The sequence below is a fragment of the Hetaerina americana genome, unplaced genomic scaffold (assembly GCF_022747635.1).
Source record: "Hetaerina americana unplaced genomic scaffold, ioHetAmer1.1.p SCAF_5, whole genome shotgun sequence".
In the NCBI taxonomy this organism is placed as follows: Eukaryota; Metazoa; Arthropoda; class Insecta; order Odonata; family Calopterygidae; genus Hetaerina; species Hetaerina americana.
In genome coordinates, this window is record NW_027287095.1 from 92,190,078 (window position 1) to 92,211,346 (window position 21,269).

Genomic DNA, 21,269 nt, shown 5'->3' on the forward strand with positions numbered 1-21,269 from the left:
ATCCTTCATTGCCGCTTCTTTTTCTATATTTCACCAAATAAATGCTCGTGTACCATTCAGAACTCATGGCTCTACATTGCTCTAACAAAATGGTTGCCCCATGTCCAGTTATTCTGAAGAAACATTTGATCATTTGCTTTGTGCACGAATCACTTTTGTTGGATTTGGCTCGTCATGGAAGACCCATATGCACAGTGGAGTGCTCTTTTGTTTTGGGCAAATACACATAGATCCAAGATTCGTCACCTGTGTAGATGTTATAAAAAAAGAAGGGTCTCCTCAGTGCCTTCATCCACTCTGAGGATTTCAATACGTTGTGCATTTGCATTCAGGGTAGAAAAATCAGCTGACAACACTGAACAAATAAATATGCTCTAAAACCTACGTGGGTGTTGTTGACAGATTTGATATGGAGATGGAAGAGGCATGGGATCATGATTCTCTAGTCCCAACAGTGATAGTGAAAATGCACTTTAAAACATGAATGGTTCCTCATTTTTACAGTCCACATATTTCTAAGTGCATCTGAAAAAAACAATTAATGTAGAAATAAATGATTTTGAGGATATGGACTTCCCTAATGGAGGAGCGTCTAAATTTATCTTTTATAGTCATTTGAATCACAGTATCCTTTAAGGAGAAAAGGAATGTTGCATTCTTCTTTGCTTATGATGTGTATCTAGTCAAGGATCTACTTAGAAAAGAGTGATTATTCCACCTCATTCTATCGTGAGAATTTAAAAAGCTAATAGTAACAAAAATTATGAATCAGTGGTATAGAACAAAAATTAAAATTGCCACCCATATGGGTGACTGGCCCTTTTATATGTCCATCACTTTGGTAAGTTTATAGATTCCTGGCTGTACATTACCATAAGAGGGGCAAAGAGTTCGATCAAAGTCGCATACTGTACATCTGGTCCCAGTATTTTAATTTTTGAGACATTTTTTTGACTGCTTGGTTTAATAGCAGAGAAAGTCTCATGCAGAAGGTGTGGTTTGAAGATGTTGTGGAAGATTCTTGCACGGGAGGTCCTAGCCATTCTTACCTTGGGGTATCGCAGGCTCCGTATCTGAGGGTAGCGGGGTGCACCAACGCCATTGCTGCCACCACCGTAAAAGGGGAACCGCATCTCACCAACCTGGGAGTCATTGAAGGTGGCATAAATGATCCAACGACCATCTGGTGAGAACCACACTGCCCTCTGTGAGTTGAGCACCTCCTCTGCATGGCAGAAAACAATAGATTGAATTATTCAATTATAAATTATGGCTATGAAAATTGCAAGACTAATTTTCTTAAAGAAAAGAGAGAGTTTAGAATGTTGCATGTACATAACAGAAAATATAAAATATCATATTGCAAAAAGTATTGCACGAGAAGGCTTATCTTTGCCAGGAACATATTTTCGTTCATAATTGGCATATCCAACTGCTCAAATTTATGCATGGAAGCCTATTTATTTTTATCCTATTTTTTAATAATCTATTTTAGCATTAAATTTGTGGAGAATCAGTTTTGAACAAAATTTTCATTCAATAAAATATGAAAACATGCAGTTATGTGACCTGTAGTTGCATGTTTTCAATTGTATCCCAATTTTTCAAAATGGGTTGGATTTAAGAAAATATGACATCAGTAGTTTCCAATCTGTTTAGCTCTAAAATTATGATGAAAAAGTAAAGAATAGGCATTTGATTAAGTAGGTGTTCAATATCCAGAACCAGTTTTTGGGCTTAAGACCCTTGACATTTTTCATCAATTAGGATTTTAAGGAGATGTAATTATGTTCATGAAGAACAATGTGGCTGGATGAATAATTAATATAAACAATTCAGTGAACACATAAAATGAACTGTAATTCTTCATGGTGGTGGCCAAAGTAGTGAGGGGTTCCCCAAAAATAATTTTTTTTCTTTTTTAATCTAATGTGCCAAGCAAAAATGTAAATGATGGAAATGCTGTGGTATCTACTTCAGGCTTGTGTATGGAAAAATCATGAGAAATGATATTATTCTTAAAATCACTATATTCATAATATTTTTCCCAAATATATCCCTAAATGAATCTATAATGAAGATATAATAATGGAAATTGGAATATATTAATGCTTATCAAACATTTCTCATTGGAAATTATTGGATACTGGGCAGATGAGTGAAATAGATTCTTCATTAACTCCATCAAGGCCATGGTCTCCACTAAATCTTTTGATCAAGTGAAGGTTTAACTCTTGTTAGAAATCATGTTGTCAATAAAAACCATTTTAAATCGAAATGCAGCCCCACATTATATTCAAAACAGTAGAAACTCTTAAAGAATTCCAACAGCAAGGATTAGTTGTTGCCATACATAAGAAAGGAGCTAAAGATGACCCTCAGTACCACTCCCCTATTTCTGTGATTCTTGTTTTTGGCAAAATATTTGCTATTGCATAAGTTGGAAGAAGATTTGGTCGGAAGGGGATTCGGCTTTGATGACGAGGTGAAAGATAAGGTTCAATGCTTTCTCAAGGACATGGTGGTCAGCTGGTATGACATGAACAATCCAAAACTGTCACATTGTCTACAAAAATTCATATGCCAAAATGACAATTATGTCGGAAAATAGAAAAATGTTCAACCTTTAGAATTATGTGAATATTTCAGTATTTTTATAGTAAATGCATTTCTAAAAAAATGAGGTCTAACCTTGGGATTACCCTCGTAATTAAGAATTCCTAAGTCAAGATGATATTTCTATCCATTTCACTCAGGAGGAATGGAAAAAATCCAATATAAGAGATAAGTTTAGATGATGATTACAATAATATGCTAGGTATTACCAAAGCTCAACCAAAAGAAATTTTGTAGATGGGCTTTTGTTTTTGCTATCATTCATTTCTTCAGACAAGAATGATGGTATATTTTATGGGTATCTATTATTGCAAGTGCTGGTTAAATGTTGAATGATAAAAAATTTTCTCTAGTTGGTACTGAATAAATTCTGGCCTGCAGCCATTTATTCTGGTCCCAGAATAAATGGCTGCAGTCTCCCTTAAAGCATGCAAAATATCTAACCACAGCTTCACAATGCCGCTGATGCCAATGGATGGTGCCAACACTGATGGTTCAATGAGGTGAAATGCAATGCTTTGCCTACAAATCAAGAGATCTCAGAGTCAATTCCAACCTAGGAATTCCCCATCCCCCCAACTTGGAGTCACAAATGCATTTGAGACTTCTTTTCTCTTTATATCACTTTCAATCATTCCAATGTCTAAGACAACCTGACTCTTGTTGGACTACTGTCAGATAAAATTGGAAATTAAAATGTGCACCAATTACTGGCTATTCTAGATTGCCAAACAATAGAAAAGACATATTATCATGGAGTCCACATTAATTATTGTAAAATCGCCTAAAACTAAACAAATATTGTTTTCCCCTTGCTGCATACCTTCATAGAGCCAATCAGGCACGCCATTGAAGATGACACCTGGAGTGCCACTGTTGGTGAGACGATAGGTCTTGCTTCGCTTTGCGGTCGGCCGGTAGTAGAGGTCATTGCGGTGCACGAAGCAGATCCCATTGCCCCGAGGCCCCCAGATGGCCAGCTGCAGAAGGGGCTGCTCCTCATCATCCCCTTCCTCCCCTTCCATGTCCAAAGCATATCCGGAAGGGGTGCCAGAGCCCACCCTCACGCTACCCTCCCCGGAAGGTGTCAGTGCATACTTATTCCTGGAAAATGGCAAGTGGCAGACTTCATTAACAATTTGCATCATGGCATTGAGAGCACCATTTCCATGAGAGAGGTGACCAGGAGTGGGGCATTTGAAAAGAGAGCACATCTTTTCTGTCCACTACTCCAACCAGAACTGAGATTTGGGCTCATTTACTTCCAACATGATTACTAGTCTAGTGTGTCCTCAAAAATATAAAATGTAAAAAAATCTCAAGGTATCTCTAAAAGGTATCTCAAGTATTTATTAGAATAAAGTATAGCTACAGATGAAATTGTCATAAAACAAAGCCATGTAGTCCTTAGAAGCCATTAAATGATAGCTTTTTGTCATCTCCTAGATCTTCTCTAGTAAATGAGAAAAAGACATGGGAGAAAAGAATGAGGAAAACTACATTCTTGCAAACCAATGATGAAGATATTCCCTTGATCCATTGACATTTTGCCTATCAGGATTAGCTATGCCACGTGGATTGGATGGGAAGAATGTCGAAAGGATGATTGCAAATAATATGCATATCTGAGTTGGAGATGTAGAAATAGTTGCTTCAGCCATTGTCGTGTCCCAATGATTATCGTTTTCAAGCAAATTGAGCTCTTGACATGCAACACGAAATGTAGGGCGCACTATACCATTGACAGTTCGTAGTGATTCGAACGATGTTGGCTTTTTAACATTCACCAGTAATAATGGCAAATGGAAGTATTTATCATTTTGCTGATGAACTTCATTAATACGGCCAAGAGCATCAGTAGAACGCACATCCAAACAAACTGGAAACACGTCACCTTGCTTCCTTGAGATTATAGAGGTTATTCTGCTATTCTGGGCCAAGATGAATCCAAAAAACCAACTATCATTAAAATCGATGATACGATACAATATTTCACAGCATGATATTACAATGCGATACTTTTACGGTATTTTATTGGTTACCCTGCAATTCTTGGCTGAGACGGTTCCAAAAAACCATGTATCCTTTATATCGATGACACAATACAATATTTTATGATAATATATTTCACGAAACGATATTTTATGATATGATCCTTTAATGATATTTAAATGGTTATACTACCATTCTGGACTGAGATGAATCCAAAAAACCAAATACCAATAAAATCGACGTTGCAACACGATATTTAACGATAGGATATTTTACGAAACGATATTTTACGATGCGATACTTTTACGATATATTAATAGTTATTCTGCTCTTCTGGAATGAGTCGTATCGAAAAAACCAAACATCATTAAAATCGTTTCTGCCGTTCTCGAGTTATAAATGGTGTAACTAACAAGATTTACGACTTTCTTTTATATACATATACACAAATATATATATATATATATATATATATATATATATATATATATATATATATATATATTATATATATATATATATTATATATATATATTACTGTGTTTATGGTTTTTTTGTCATATACACACACACAAAAAAAAAAAATATATATGTATATATATATATATATATATATATATATATATATATATATATATATATATATATATATATATATATATATATATATATATATATTTTCTTTTTGTGTGTGTGTATATGACAAAAAAAACCATAAACACAGTAATCAACCCGAAGGTCGGTTTAGTAGGTGATGGTAGAGATCACCCAGCACTAAGCCCTATACGGCGTGTGAAATTCACACATCAGGGTAGGGGGGCCATTTCCTTTCCCTGTGCCAGTTACAGTTTCCCAGGAAGATCTGGTACCCGAAAAATCACTTTAGCTTGGGTGGAGCTGCAGATACCCAGAGTGCCTCGCCTGGGAATCGAACCCGGGACCCTCCAGTCAGCAGTCCAATGCTCTACCCGCTGGACTACCACGACCTGTGTATATATGTATATGTGTATATATATATATGTGTGTGTGTGTGTATATATATATAATATACATATATATGTATATATATGCATATATATGTATGTATATATATATATCTATATATATAAAGGAGAGTGTTTGTTTGTATGTATGAAATTTGTTTACATTTTTGCTGTCATAGAAACATCATTTTTCCAACTATGCCAGCAGGATACTTTTGCAAGAACACTATTGTATTCAGAATTGCTGAGATATTATACGTGGAATACATCAAGGAAAGTCTTTTGTAGAAGAAAAATGGGCAACTTTGATCCTGAGAATAATATTTATTCATGTGACGCATTGGGCCGAGTCTACACAGTCCATCCTAACAACGCCGAATGTTATTTTTTAAGAATGCATCTACATACCATTAGAGGACCTCGCTCATTTGCAGAATTAAGAACGGTAAACGGAGAAATATGTGAGACATTCAGAGAAGCTTGCCAGAATTTAGGGTTGCTAGAAGGAGATCAACACTGGGATGACTCATTGCGAGAGGCCAGTTTGATTTCTCTTCCAGGACAAATCCGAATTTTGTTTGCCATCATAATAACCTCCTGTAATCCATCTAACCCAAAAACAATATGGGAAAAATATAAAGAATCAATGAGTGAGGATATACTGGCTAAAGTTTGAAGTGAAAATCCTACATTGGATATTACGTTTAACTCCGACATTTTTAATAAAACTTTGATTATTTTTGAGGAAAATTGTATCACCATGGTTTACAAGACTTTAGTGGAACTCGGTCTTTTTGCACCTGTACAAGATCAACAGGGTGTATTTTATCCAGATTATATACGTGAAACTAGCTACAATGTTTTAGACTTAGAAGCATACATCGCGGATAAAAAGCCACTTCTCAATGAAGATCAGAAATTCGCGTACGAAACAATAATGGATCAAGTAGATAAACAAGAAGGAGGTATCATTTTTCTTGATGCTGCTGGTGGCATGGGAAAAACATTTTTAATTAATTTAGTTCTCGCTGAAATCAGGGTTCATGGAGAAATTGCTCTAGCCGTTGCATCTTCAGTTATTGCAGCGACATTAATGGAAGGAGGAAGAACAGCCCACTCTGCCCTTAAGTTGCCACTTAATATTTCCCGACAAGAAAATCCCACATGTCATATAAATAAAACAAGCGGCCAGGCACAAGTTCTTATAGAATGTAAATTGATAGTATGGGATGAGTGTACGATGGCTCATAAAAAATCTCTTGAGGCCCTCAACGCAACACTTCAAGATCTTAGAGGAAACTGCAGTTTAATGGGAGGAGCTCTGGTACTCCTGTGTGGAGACTTCCGTCAAACTCTGCCTGTCATTCCAAAATTGACTCCAGCCGATGAAATTTATGCCTGTTTAAAACATTCTGTTCTATGGAATCATGTCCAAGAAATTAGCCTTAAACAAAACATGCGAATCCTCTTAAGAGATGGGAATGCTCAAAATTTTGCAAATAAACTTTTGGAGATTGGAGAAGATAGATTAGTTATTGAAGCATCTGGTATGATAAAATTGTCATCAGATTTATGTGTATCGGTGAAAACTGTCCGCGATATGATACAAGCAGTCTATCCTAACGTTAATCAAAATTATAAAAATTTAGAATGGTTGCGAGAAAGAGCCATTCTTGCTCCTAAGAACGATGATGTTAATGAAATTAACAAGGAGATACTAGCCATGCTGCCAGGAGACATGATTGAATATAAATCGGTTGATACCGTAGTGGATGCTGACAAAGCCGTCAATTATCCAACGGAATTCCTAAATTCACTTGATCCAGCTGGATTGCCATAACATCGCCTTATACTTAAAGTAGGATCTCCAATCATTTTATTGCGAAATTTAGATCCACCAAAACTCTGCAATGGGACAAGATTGTGTGTGACAAAATTAATGAAAAATATAATCCAGGCAGTCATTTTAACTGGAAAAGGAAAAGGTGAAATAATTTTTATTCCACGGATACCTCTAATCCCAACTGATCTTCCCTTCAACTTTAAAAGATTACAGTTTCCAGTCCGGCTAACTTTTTCAATTACCATTAATAAATCACAGGGACAGTCTTCAAAGTTTTGTGGTGTTGATCTAAGATCGCCATGTTTTAGCCACGGGCAACTTTATGTTGCTTGCTCCAGAGTAGGTTCGCCTAAAAATTTATATATTCTTTCTCCTGGATATGAAACAAAAAATGTAGTTTATAAACAGGTGTTAAATAAAAAAGATTCTTAAATTTGTATGAAGTAGTGTATTATTGTACTTTATAATTTGTTGTTTTTATTTATGTAGTATATTTATATTATTGTTTCTCCCTAACCCGTGCAAAGCCGGGTATTCAGCTAGTATATATATATATATATATATATATATATATATATATATATATATATATATATATATATATATATATATATATACTCATATATACAGAAACAGATATAAGGAAAAGGGATAGGAACACATATAAAGGACGAACACAATAGAGATATTAGACCCACGGATCTCAGGGTAAATTGACTATCCTCGATAGCTCAAGTGGTTAAGAGCATCCGCCCGGCAAGTGGAAAGATCCGGTGTTCGAGTCCCGGTTGAGGAAATATTTTTACTCTTGTGATCCGTTCGATTCCGCCTTCCCCACCTCTATTGTGTTCGTCCTTTATATGTGTTCCTATCCCTTTTCCTTATATCTGTTTCTGTATATATGAGTATTTATTCGCCGTTTGGCGGGATTTCGTGTTTGAATGTGTATTTGGCCAATGTGGCTCATCTCTTTCTTCTGGCTATGCGTGCCACGAAACGCACTGTTCCTTTCCTGTATGATTTTGTATGAATTCTAACCCACTGTCCTTTCCTTTCCTTGTGTATTGTCTATTTCTCCTTTGGTGGGTGAAACAGCCCCCTGACGCCATCTCTTGGCTGAAAGAATCGGGGCGCTTGGCGACATATTAGACCCACGGATCTCAGGGTAAATTGACTATCCTCGATAGCTCAAGTGGTTAAGAGCATCCGCCCGGCAAGTGGAAAGATCCGGTGTTCGAGTCCCGGTTGAGGAAATATTTTTACTCTTGTGATCCGTTCGATTCCGCCTTCCCCACCTCTATTGTGTTCGTCCTTTATATGTGTTCCTATCCCTTTTCCTTATATCTGTTTCTGTATATATGAGTATTTATTCGCCGTTTGGCGGGATTTCGTGTTTGAATGTATATATATATATATATATATATATATATATATATATATATGTATAATATGAGACTCATCAGAAACAGAATATTGTAGCTTGTAGTTTGAAGTATTGGTCATGACAGTGCACATGAGGGAATTTAGCAACAAGAGATGAATACTCACTCAGTGGCTAACTCGTAGATGGTGTATTTAGCTTCAAAAGAGTACCGGAACACCTGAAAAGAGGGAAGAAATATTTGTTTGAATTAGGAAGCAAATCATATTGCAAACTGTAATGATATGTTATAATTACAAATATTTAATTACATATATTTGAGTACTGATTGTTTTACTCTTTCAATTTTCTATATATCATTCAATTTTGTTTGGTTTTCTGTGGATGCAATTATGACTTACTATTATAGACTGTGAACCAAAAACACTATTTCAAGTGGCTCAGTGATATTTAACTTAATGTATCATAACTATTTATGCTAAAATTCCCCACACGACATTATTTTAATCAGTTTTTGACCAACCCTTTGACTTCCATGGAAACCTTAGAAACCAGTATTTCTCCTTTCATCTATGATACAAGCAATAGTATCAACAATTGGCTTCTCCTTATATTGGTGGCTTATTTTCAGCTTTTCCTTAAGCGGTGCAAGAATTAATTTTTGGTTCAATATTTATTTCATTAATTTCAGAGGACCAACATCTCGTTTAATACTGATGTTATAAATTATGACTGAGATCATTCTCATGTAATAAAGGTGGCTAATGAAGCTTAGAGAGGAAGGAAAGTGACTTTAATTGTGACAGAGTGTGGTCAGTTCCATGGATAGTCTCATTGCAAATCATTAAATGCCTAGAAGTGAATGTGAGTACAGGATTTTACCTTTCGGACATCAGATATGAGCAAGACGTATTGTAGATCACTGGAAACGATGAAGTCCACCGCATTCAACTGCCTCTGTGAAAAAGTAAAGAGGCAGATGAATGATGTGATACCGGTCATGTGACAACCACTTATTAATGAAGAAAACTAATTATTACTATAACATAAGAAGTAGAGTGGCACTGAGAAAACAGAGGTTTGGTAGTAATCATCACACACCAGAAATATATCACAATAATTATGACAGTACAGTAATAGCCGTAATTAAATATTTGAGAGAAATATAACGAATATAAAATGAAGAAAAGGGGAAATAAAAGGCTATGCAAAGTAATGACAAATTTATGTCCAAATTTAACAAGTTATTCCTAAGAGCCATCGTACTACAAAGCACACTACATAATATGGAGCCAAACAGCCAGAACTCCGCACCACAGTCTGGCATGGACAACAGGGCTAACCGAGGGGAATAGCACTATCATTTAGAGAACCTGTTTGGGCTACAACTCAAGTCCATCAGCTCTCCTAACCCATATGCATTTCAACACACTAAACAGGACCCCACCACTCCCACACTTGCCACTCAAACATTAAGATGAGTTGGAAGCTGAATGACCAGGATTGGTTAGCTCCTGGTCATCCATTAGCACAGAATCTAGGGCCAAATGGGGGTGATGTTCCCTGGTCCATGCCAAGCATCCAGCACCCCACTGGGTGCTAGGGAACTACCCTCCAGGATCCCCTTCTCTCTTTATGGAACTCCAGGCATGTAAACACTAGGGTGGATTGCAGATCTAATAGTTTGGTCACTCACTAGCAGGAGATCAATAGACTGCTTGGGCACTAACCCAGCTGAACTGGGGGTTTGCTTTCGAGGTCTTCTCCTCAAACTTTTAGTTGCCTCCAACAACAATCAGGAATACTGTAGGAATAAACTCAATCCTCCACATGATAATTTTGAAAAGCATCACTGAATTATCATGCTCCTGGATGGATCATATAGGTTTACAAAGGATGAATCTATGAAAGAGGAAATGGAAGAATCATGAAGACAAAAAGATATTAGATGAAAGGATATAGAGGGATGGGAAGTTGTATCAAGCAGCTCAAAAGTTGATGATGGAATTCTGATGACTTTGACTAAAGATCTCAAAAAATGATAGATCAAAATAATTTTATTAATAGCCTAAGTACTTAATACAATAACTTCTCATCCATTAGTATCAGGTGAAATGACTTTGCCAGTGAAAATAATAAGTAGATGCAGAAATGTCTTATATTCCTAAACAGCAATTGGACTAACCCAAAATATAATGAAATGCATACATAAATAAGACATAAAATACTTGCATATATAAAAGATAGTATATCTGTGTTGTTGATTATTATCAATAATTATAATTTACAAGGACTGTAAAATAAATAGTGATCTAAATTTTTATCAGCATAATATTGCGCGGATGTTCAAACTTATTTTATGTTTTTGGCATAATTTTTACTGTTTGTATGGAACCAAATTTGATGATTTAACTTCAGCAGTGTCAGTGGCAGTGGTTAAGTTAAAAGATGTTCAGTTCATCTGCAGTAAAGGTGAAGTTAATATTCTGCATTGAAATTTTACTTTCAACTGAACAAATCATCAGTTAAATTCTTTGTAAAGTTGAGTGAGGCTTGCGGAGAGTCTGTCTTTCCCTATGACTGGAGCTGTGTATGAGTAGGAGTTGCTCTATACTAAACTCAATTTCATTCTTATTCTGTTAATTCAGTGAAAATTCAGTGTAAAAGCCTAAAGAGAAAAGAATGATTGGCTGTTCAGTAGTAAAAGAATATACTGGGAAGGAATATTTTCCATGTGAGCTTCTTCCTATGTATTTGAGACATATTTGAAAAGTTGGGACCATTTTCTTATATTTAAATATCGGGAGATCAGAATGAAGTTTCATGCACTCAGTGCCATCTATTGAATTTTTACAAAGCTACTGAAGGGATTGTTTTTTGATTCAGTAGTCATTTTTCGTCGTTGAGTGAAGATAACAATGTCCATGAAAATCGTTGTTCCCACCAGCTGCAAAGTTCATGCTGTGATTCCATTTTTGTGCGCTACAGGTTCATCAGCTACCCTAATTCATTGGGAAATGTGCCTAGATCATGAAACTACAGTAATGAGTGAAGGTATGGTGCTGATACTTCAAAAATGGTTGCATGATGGATAACGAGTAGAGTGGCAGGCCCAGAATCCAGCCTGATGAAATCACTCAATAAGTGGACTTGTGATCTGATTGGTGATTAATGCTCTGGCTGATCAATTTCCTCTCATTGGTCACATCACTATTCACACAATTCCTACGGAAAAACTTGGATATCATAAATATTGAGGAAGGTGGGTGCCGAAAATGCTCACTGACCAACACAAAGGGCTAAGAATATTGAGTGGACAAGCATCTTTGGAACACTTTGAATCTTTCTCCCACCCTATAGTCCTGACCTTGAACATAGAGGGTATTTCATCTTTTTGGGCAGATGAATAACAGTTTCAACATGATGAGGAAATTAAGACTGCCATTGTCAACTGCTTTTATTCCCATGAAGCAAACTTCTCTCTTGAGGGATTAAATTATGCTTGTGCAGTGCAACAAAATAGTGCTCAGCAGTGAACAGCCATTATGAAGATAAATGAAGTAGAATTGAAGGAAACTAAAACCACCAATAAATACTTTTACTAATGAATATATTTTACATATGACAAAGAGGAACTAATCAAAAAAATAACCCTAATATAATATGTAGTTATAATGAAGGAAACCTAGAGGAAACTATTAAAAAGTCAAAAAAGTTAATGGTTGGAAATGGTTTGTTGGATGAACCCAAATGCATTGTAAGCATAGGAAATATCTATTTTGTGAAATATCCAAGGTCTAAAAAAAATGTCTGCCAGAAGTTTGAGCATTTTAACTGTAATGCTCATCAAAATATAAATAAGTAAGTCCCCCAGGGAATCCTTACGAATGTGCTGTTGCTCATCAGGACCCTTGTGGTCAAGTTCTCTGCATTGAAAAGAGTAAGGCCTCCATGGACATCTCTGTACACCAGCTCCACATCTGTGGGTAAGAAGAAAATAAGTTCCAGATTAGAAAAGGAAAATGACGTTACCATTTGGTTTGCATGACAAAGGAAAACCACCTGAATATCTAGAGTTTACAGAGTTAAGATAAAAATATTATTAACAGCATAAAACAGTAAAGCACACATAATATTATGAAAAAGGACTCTGATTTTGGATAATTGGAAATATTGTTTTTGAATGCATTGCACTAGAATTTAAATTTCTCTTTTTCACAATCACTGGTCATTGCAATACCTTAAAAAATAAGCAAAGAACATGATTAGGTACAAATAAACAAATTCAAATTTTGTTCCACCACTCACAAGGGAGGTCATATTTTGTGAGGACAGTGTTTATCTTTGTTGTATTTTAAATTTTGGCCATAGAACATACAAAAAAACAGCAATTATTTTAGGTAAAGGAAAGATTTCCCTTTTAAAAGTGCAATTCATATACCCCAGGAGTTGATATGCCTTGGGAATACCAATTAAATTTTATTGGAAGTTTTTTTTGAGAATTTGAAGCTTAGAATATTGCTAGTGGAGAAATAAAATGCTTATTGCAATATAGAATGATTAGAAAAGTCAACTTAAAATAAAACTCACTTGGGATTGAACATGGGCAACACAAAGGAACTCTGACAATGACATAAAGACTTCATATTCTCAGGCATTTTAAGAATAATTCCAAATTCCTATACTATTTAAGATGAATATTTGAGAGGTTTTCAACAGGATAAAGGTTCACTTAAAGTTTAATTAGTGTTTCAACAAGCCATCTCATGTCCAAGTAGATAAACTGATACTTTGTTGCTTCAACTATAATTAATGTCATCAATATCAACTTCTTTGTAATACTATGCCTAGTCACTGCAGTTTTTCAAACTTGGCCCATAGCAAAAGGTTTCATCTCTTCGCAAGATCCCCAGCCCATTGTGGCAATTAGACCTTCTTTCGTGAACCAAAGTCTTAGTTGTCCTCTCACATTTTTTTAAGGACTTTTCTATCCAATATGATGGTGATAAAATTTTGGGTCCTATGGTGGGCCTAATAAGTCTTACCTGCTTCTACTTTTTCCTCCTTTTTTATCAAATGTTTCTTCTATTTATTTCCTTCAATTTCTATCATTCCTTTTCTATTCAATCCAACCTGTTCTCTTTACTTAACTCAAAAATTAAATTTCTGTGGCCTCTAGCTTTGATCCTTTCTCATACATCTTAGGCCTACATTACACTATCATTAGCCGGTATGCTCCAAATGTAATTTTTTAAATTTTCTTCTTTTTGTATATTATTATTGATTGGCTCTATTGTTTTCATCAGAATTTTTAATGCTACAAGTCTTTGTTTTTTATCTCCTCCTCATATATAATATCATTAGTGTAAATGTTCATAGAAAGACTAAAATTATTGACTTCATCTTTGCAATCCTGTTGCTTTATGGAGCTCTTTTTCCAAATTGTTTTGTTTAATGCCAATGCGCCGTAGACTTTTGAGCATTAGTTTTAAGTTCCATCCATCGAGGGTCTCATTTAATGCATTTATCAACCTATTCTCATTTCTCCCTGAATGACTTATGATGGCAATGTTGTCTGCTAACTATATATGATGCATCTATCTTTAATTTACTTGGACCTCTCTCGTGATTTCTCATGTTTAAATGGCTATCCCCACCTCACTCCTCTGACTTCTCCGCCTCCACTTGCATTTCTATTAGTTTCTCCACCATACAAATGCAGGATTAGACTTGTATCTTCCCAGTCAGACCCAATTTTACTCATTATTAGATGGTGAGGAATAGATGAGTCCATTGCATCTTGTCATAGGTTTTTTTATATCAATAAAAGTTTTACTGCATTGATCTACTTCAATAATAAGGATGGAGTTAGAAGGATATCGAGGGACAAATAAACATGCAGGACAACTACATAAAATGTGGGATGTAAGACGGAAAGGCAAACGGCGGCGCAAGAGATTAAACGTCGCACGGGGAAGAATGCATAGAGATTGTCTTGCGATTTTACAACCACTACTGATGACGATTTCAGTCTCAGTGAGTCACATTGGATCATCCGATCAATCGAGAGTCCACGTGAACAAGGGAGCGACACTTAAGTAGCCGTGGGCACGGACGGAGTGAAACAATGAAGAGCGAGGACGCGAGACAATGCGGCGGTTGAGTGCAGGGCACGCCGTGGGGTCGGCACTTCACTCCGTGGCGAGAGCGGGGCTCAATGAATGGATTCCCACTCTCTGGAATTGCATGAAGCGATGAGAATCCTCTCGGTATCGATTGCATTTCCGCATGTTCCTTGGTCTTGTTTTCGCGGTTGCTTGGGTATTTCGTTCGGAAGGGTGAAAAAGTAGGCCAAAGCATACACGCGAAAGAGTCCGCGGGACATCCATCCGCGCCGGAATCACAAACATGCGATGGGCCGCCTTCCCATTCGGCCTTGCAACAATGCGCGAGCCCCCCCCCCCAACCCCCACCCTCTCTCTCTCCGAAACAATGCCAGCCCCCGTTTCCTTCGGTTCCAACCGCGATTATCGGCAACGGTGACGTCAGGTAGGTACACGCGAATGGAACTTCGCGGCGGTGCGCCATCTCCCTGCTCCTTCCTCGTTCCAGTTTGCTCATTCGTAGGTTTGGTGATGTGAACTTGCCACAATTCAGTCATGACAGATTCACAAAAGCATGGCTAGGACGTTGGGGCTGACAAGAATTGTCATTGCTTGTTGTGTATGGCAGCAGTCGGTATCTTCGTAATTGCTGAAGTCCTAAATAATTGAGATTTCAATCATGGCTATCTTCAAGGGCACATAAATAATTCTTCTTATTGTAAATTTTGGATTCTAAGATTGGGAGTCAATTTACTTTTTGTTTATACAAAATAATAAATTTTCTTCGCATCCAAAATAAACTTATTAGTTCTGGATTAACTTTAAGAGGGTTTTGGATAGCTACACAAGGAGACTGTAATACTACACTTGGAATAGGATACTTTATCATCGTTTTATTTCGCAAAGAAATCGATCGGATCCATTTTACCATGATGCCTTTCGTATGACGAAGCCAGTTAAATTTGCTCTAAATAACTTATTGGAAAAAAACAATCCCTTCACTTTAATTTATATTGTTTAGCCAAAGAAAAATCGGCGATTTTATAATTATATTTAAAAGCTATTAAAAATGAGTATCCTCGGAATTTTGATGTTTCATATTGTAATGGAAATTGACAAAGAATTAAAATCGTTTAAAAAAGATATAAAAACACTTTTTTCCTCGTACAATTTGAGAATAAAAAACAAGTCAAATTTACGCACTCAAAAAATTTTATTGAATGGTCCTGTTTGCCGTTAACATTAATAATGCAAACAAATCACGTTTTTGCACACTACGCAAGTCTTATCGGCCGCGACACCGGTCCCCATCGCGAATTACTGCAGTGTGGTAGGGTTATATTATGAAATTCGTCTTCTCTATGGATTATGTGTGAGAGAAAAATACTTTCAACCACTGAATATTAACGGGAGATTATTCACGACAAAAGAAAGAATTTTTCATGCAGTCTGACTTTCTACCAAATAGCACTACAATTCGTAAAAACCAACTTTTTTTCTGGCGTTCTCATCCTCCATGTCAAAATGGTTTCCAGGAAAAGAGCGCGCCTTGAACCCACGAAGTAAAGTTACACGGCATGAAGAAAACCAGCTCCATATTGCCTGCTTGGTATTCCCAAATACAGGAACGTAACACAAATAAAGACAATTGACTAGCAATCGGCGTTCTCTCTCATGCATTATGAATGAATTAAACCTCGAGGCCAATAAAGACCATCGAACTCTCCATCAAATCATTCACTCAATTTTGTCAAATCAACTTTCGACAATACGATTGAAAATGGTCTAAAAATTTTACTTAGAGTCGCTAGAGGCTTTCGGTGTTCCACCACGTCGGTTGTCTTCGGAAGAAGCTTTCCGGGATGCATGGAAAGCTTCAGAAGTTCCATGAAGGCTTCCGAAGTCGCTGGAAGGCCCTTGGTGTTCCACCACATCGGTTGCCTTCGAAAGTCTTCCAGCGACCCACCAAAAACACCGCGGAAGCCCATGCCAAAATTTTGCTCAGAGCTTTACTTAGTGCGTTGATTAAAATAAAAGTTAATTTATGTGAAAACCAATACTTACAGCTGTAAATCTGTTTAAAATACATTTAACAATAGACCTGGAGGATTGATTTTCCTGGGGTCAGGGAATAAGTTATTCAAAGGGCATTTTAATGTAAATGGGAATACTTTTCCATTTACATGTAGATGTAGAGGACAATAATTAATGAATAAGGACGTCCTAGCGTAAGCATTATTTATAAAAATGTTCACGCAAAAAGATAGTTCCACTTCTGGATTAACTGAATACGGAAGTCATCATGAGGCGATTGGATAATGGTATCACATATAATCAAAACTTTTGTGTGGAGCATGGTGCTATATTGTTCCGAGACTTGAAACATTGGAAAAGTGTACCGGCGAAGAATAAGAGCCTTTGAAACATGATGCTGGAGGAGAATGCTGAAGATTAAATGGACAGACAAAGTAAAGAACGAGGAAGTATACAGACGAGGGTTGCTATTTATATGTTGAGCCATGGCAGGACTAAGTGCTTTACGCACCATCTGACGTTTCCATCTGAAAGGGTGACCCTTTTAAAGCTAACTTTTTCAGAGAATTTTGTCGTTTGATCATAACTTGTGTCGTTTACAGTGACTCGAAAATTTTATATTAGCGAAAAAATGGAGATAACTCGTGAACTCCTTCGTGCGATGATTATTTACGAATTTCGACGTGGATTATCAAAACAGGAGTGCACCGATCAACTTACTTCCACTTTTGGCGATAAAATCCCCATCCTTTGCCACTGTGAAACAGTGGTATAAGGAATTTCATCATGGCATCATTTTCCATTATCAAGACTAAATGGGCAGACAAAGTAAGGAACGAGGAATTATATAGAAGAGCAGAAAAGGATAGGACCATATGGAGAACTCTACGGCGAAGAAGAAATAGGTGGATTGGACACACATTGAGGTACAATGGATTGATTAGGAATATAACAGAAAGAAAAATAGAAGGGAAGATTCCACCTGTAAGAGACATGTACATAGGACAAATTAAGAAGGACGTACAACAGAGTAGGTATCAGGGATTGAGGGAATTGACATTGAATAGGGTAGAATGGAGGGTTATAGTAAACCAATCCTAGGATTGAAATACTGATGGTGACGATAGCTTAAGACGAATGAATAGCTGAAGAACACTGCGGCAGAAATGATTAACGGGAAGACCAGCAGGGCGAGCGAAGCATCGTGCGAATAATAATGTTTATCATCTTTCTGCATCTTCGCTTCGCATCAGATTTTCCAACTACATGGGACAAGCAAAATGGCGAACCAAGGAATAGTTGAACTTGAAAAGGAAACTCCGATTCCATGGAAACCAAACCCAAAATGGCGGCAGCCATAGATTGCGATTAATGCATCGGGAAAAAATGCAACGTTTTTCGCTGCCACTCAAGAGCCTCTCCTTGTATAACCAGTGCAACAAACAATATTTCAATCTGAGCACGTACGAGCGATCGAAGAGAGCAGAGGGCCATAATTATCTTCTATGGCGATCTTCTAGGGAATGCATGCACGAGATTCCACTTGGGAGCGGGTAAGGGGGCGGAGGAGGGCAGGGGTGTCATTAAAGCCCTTGGTATAATTATGCACAGCCAATGTTTACAGCGGCGTGATGATCATTACATCCGCGGGAGGAGGATGATTCTATTTCGTAATTATTTCATAAAAAAGGCAAGAACATACGTGCATAGTCTATTGATTCACGTCCATGGGACAGGTAAGGGATGTGGTGACTTCGGAGATGCAGCGGAAAGGGGGTCAAATCACCGTGGGGAGCGGGGGGCAATGATGAGTCGGCTCCACAGCGAGGACAGCGCTATACATACGTACGTTCCAAGAAACTGCGGGAGGTGCCGCGACAGTAAATTTTAACGGAGTCATCCGCTACATGTGTATTACAATGCAACAATGTCAGAGTGTAAAAATCATTCACCTTGACCGAGATTCGAATCCGAATCCCTCGATGCCCGGCCGAGTGCTTTAGCAAGTTGAACTATCATGGCGTCTTCCTCTAATACTCCGAATTTGCTCCGGATATCAAGGGATCCAGGTTGGAACCCCGGTCAAGACGACTCGATCGTACATATATATTTATATACATACATATATATATGTATATTATGTATATATATGTATATATATATATATATATATATATATATGTGTGTGTGTGTGTGTGTATATGTATATATTATGGTATATGGTATATATATATATATATATATATATATATATATATATATATATATATATATATATATATATATATATATATATATATATATAATATATATTTTTATATATTTAATCGGGGTGATTACTGTGTTTATATATATATTATAAACACGGTAATCAACCCGAAGGTCATGGCAGAGATCACCCAGTACTAAGCCCTATACGGCGTGTGAAAATTCACACATTAGGGTAGGGGGGCCAGTTCCTTTCCCTGTGCCGGTTATGGTTTCCCAGGAAAACCTGGTAACCGAAAAATCACTTCGGCTTGGGTGGAGCTGCAGGTGCCCAGAGTGCCTTGCCGGGGAATCGAACCCGGGAACCTCCGGTCAGCAGTCCAACGCTCTACCCACTGGACTACCGCGACCCACATGTATACAAATAAATAAATAAATAATATATATATCTATACATAAAGTGGGTCGCGGTAGTCCAGTGGGTAGAGCGTTGGACTGCTGACCGGAGGGTCCCGGGTTCGATTACCCGGCAAGGCACTCTGGGCACCTGCAGCTCCACCCAAGCCGAAGTGATTTTTCGGTTACCAGGTTTTCCTGGGGAACCATAACCGGCACAGGGAAAGGAACTGGCCCCCCTGCCCTGATGTGTGAATTTTCACACGCCGTATAGGGCTTAGTACTGGGTGATCTCTGTCATGACCTACTAACCCGACCTTCGGGTTGATTACCGTGTTTATGGTTTATATATATATATATATATATATATATATATATATATATATATATATATATATATATATATATATATATATATATAGATGATTTCGTCGACGTAACACGGAAGTGCCGAATAGTACATTACACAGTAACAAACAATATAGAAACACAAGAAAGATCACTCACACGTTATTTCTTGTATATAAATACAAGAAATATATGTATATATATATATATATATATATATATATGTATGTATTGGAATCTTTGCAGATTCGTACCCCCGCCTACCCCTACCTTTCCCCTCGACTTTCCCTTCTTGTTCTTCTCTCAGGCTCTGACCCGAAGCGCCGCTGAATAGCGCCGGTGGGAAGGAGGCGTCCGGGTGGGGGGGCACCTTGCGGCGAGCGCTTTGACGCCGCTGGAATACATAAAGCCACGGGAAGTTTTCGGAAACTCATTTCCGGTAGCTGGCGTTGGGCATCAAACGGCGCAACAAAGTTCCTCTGGGGATGGAACCGTGCTAGCTGACCGTCGAAACGTCTTTTCCCACGCAGAGGGAAACGTGTGAGGAGGGCAGGGCAGACGATGAAAGTTCACGCGTGGGTTTGTAAGAGAGCAATTAAGAGTGCTTTGCTGTTCACGGAAATTGTTTACGTAGGTCTTTTGTTCAGATTACTTACGAGGGGAGTGTCGACGACTTCGTAAAGACATCACTTGACAATTTAAACATATTTATAATAATGAAAACGAAGAAATGAATCGAAACTATTTATTTTCTTCCCTCAGCTAGTTAACCTTGAAGGAAATAATTTTCATTTTTCGCATTTACACTCGCGAGGTGGCATTTCGTTGCACTTCCAGGGTAATCCTGGTCCGTAGCTTGGAAAAAATGTTTAAAACATAAAGTCCAGTGTAAAAGCTCGTACGAATATCTTACTGCAATCATAGGTAAGTCAAATATCTTAGGGTAGTGGGTCAATAAGACGGGGAAGAGTTATTATTTTACTATCAAGGAATTTCTTGGACGCATAAGTTAATAAAATACTTCACCCACGAGCCCAATGAAGGGTGAAGGCGTAGAAAACCTAAAAATGGTTACATTGGGGGTTTTGGATCACATGCTCACCTTATGGCAAACTGGAATATCGCCAGGACGAACAGTCATGAACCTCAAAACTGGAATTTAGTAGGTGCGATATTTTATCATTCTTAGCTTCAGTTTGAAGATAGAAAAAATGGCCAATTGGAGTCTACCCGATTAATCCCGATGCTCTCATAAGACTTGATCTCTTACTTTCGATGAAAATGCGAGCCCAGATCAGGCCACGATTGGTTTAATTTGACGCAACATACATGTATGTTGGCTAACCACTGTAAATGGATGGTAA

General features: G+C 37.4%; 1 protein-coding gene across 2 annotated transcripts in view; it reads right to left on the reverse strand.

Moving 5' to 3' along the window:
* LOC139693860 (venom dipeptidyl peptidase 4-like) overlaps positions 1-21,269 on the reverse strand; it is a 308,421-nt gene that overhangs the window by 23,692 nt on the left and 263,460 nt on the right. For both annotated transcript variants that reach the window (XM_071592169.1, XM_071592168.1), the window contains exons 3-7: positions 12,701-12,795; positions 9,698-9,772; positions 8,983-9,035; positions 3,440-3,720; positions 1,050-1,225 (exon numbers count right to left, since the gene is read on the reverse strand). In XM_071592169.1, the coding sequence (XP_071448270.1) occupies positions 1,050-1,225; positions 3,440-3,720; positions 8,983-9,035; positions 9,698-9,772; positions 12,701-12,795 (680 nt within the window). The remainder of the gene's footprint in view (positions 1-1,049; positions 1,226-3,439; positions 3,721-8,982; positions 9,036-9,697; positions 9,773-12,700; positions 12,796-21,269) is intronic.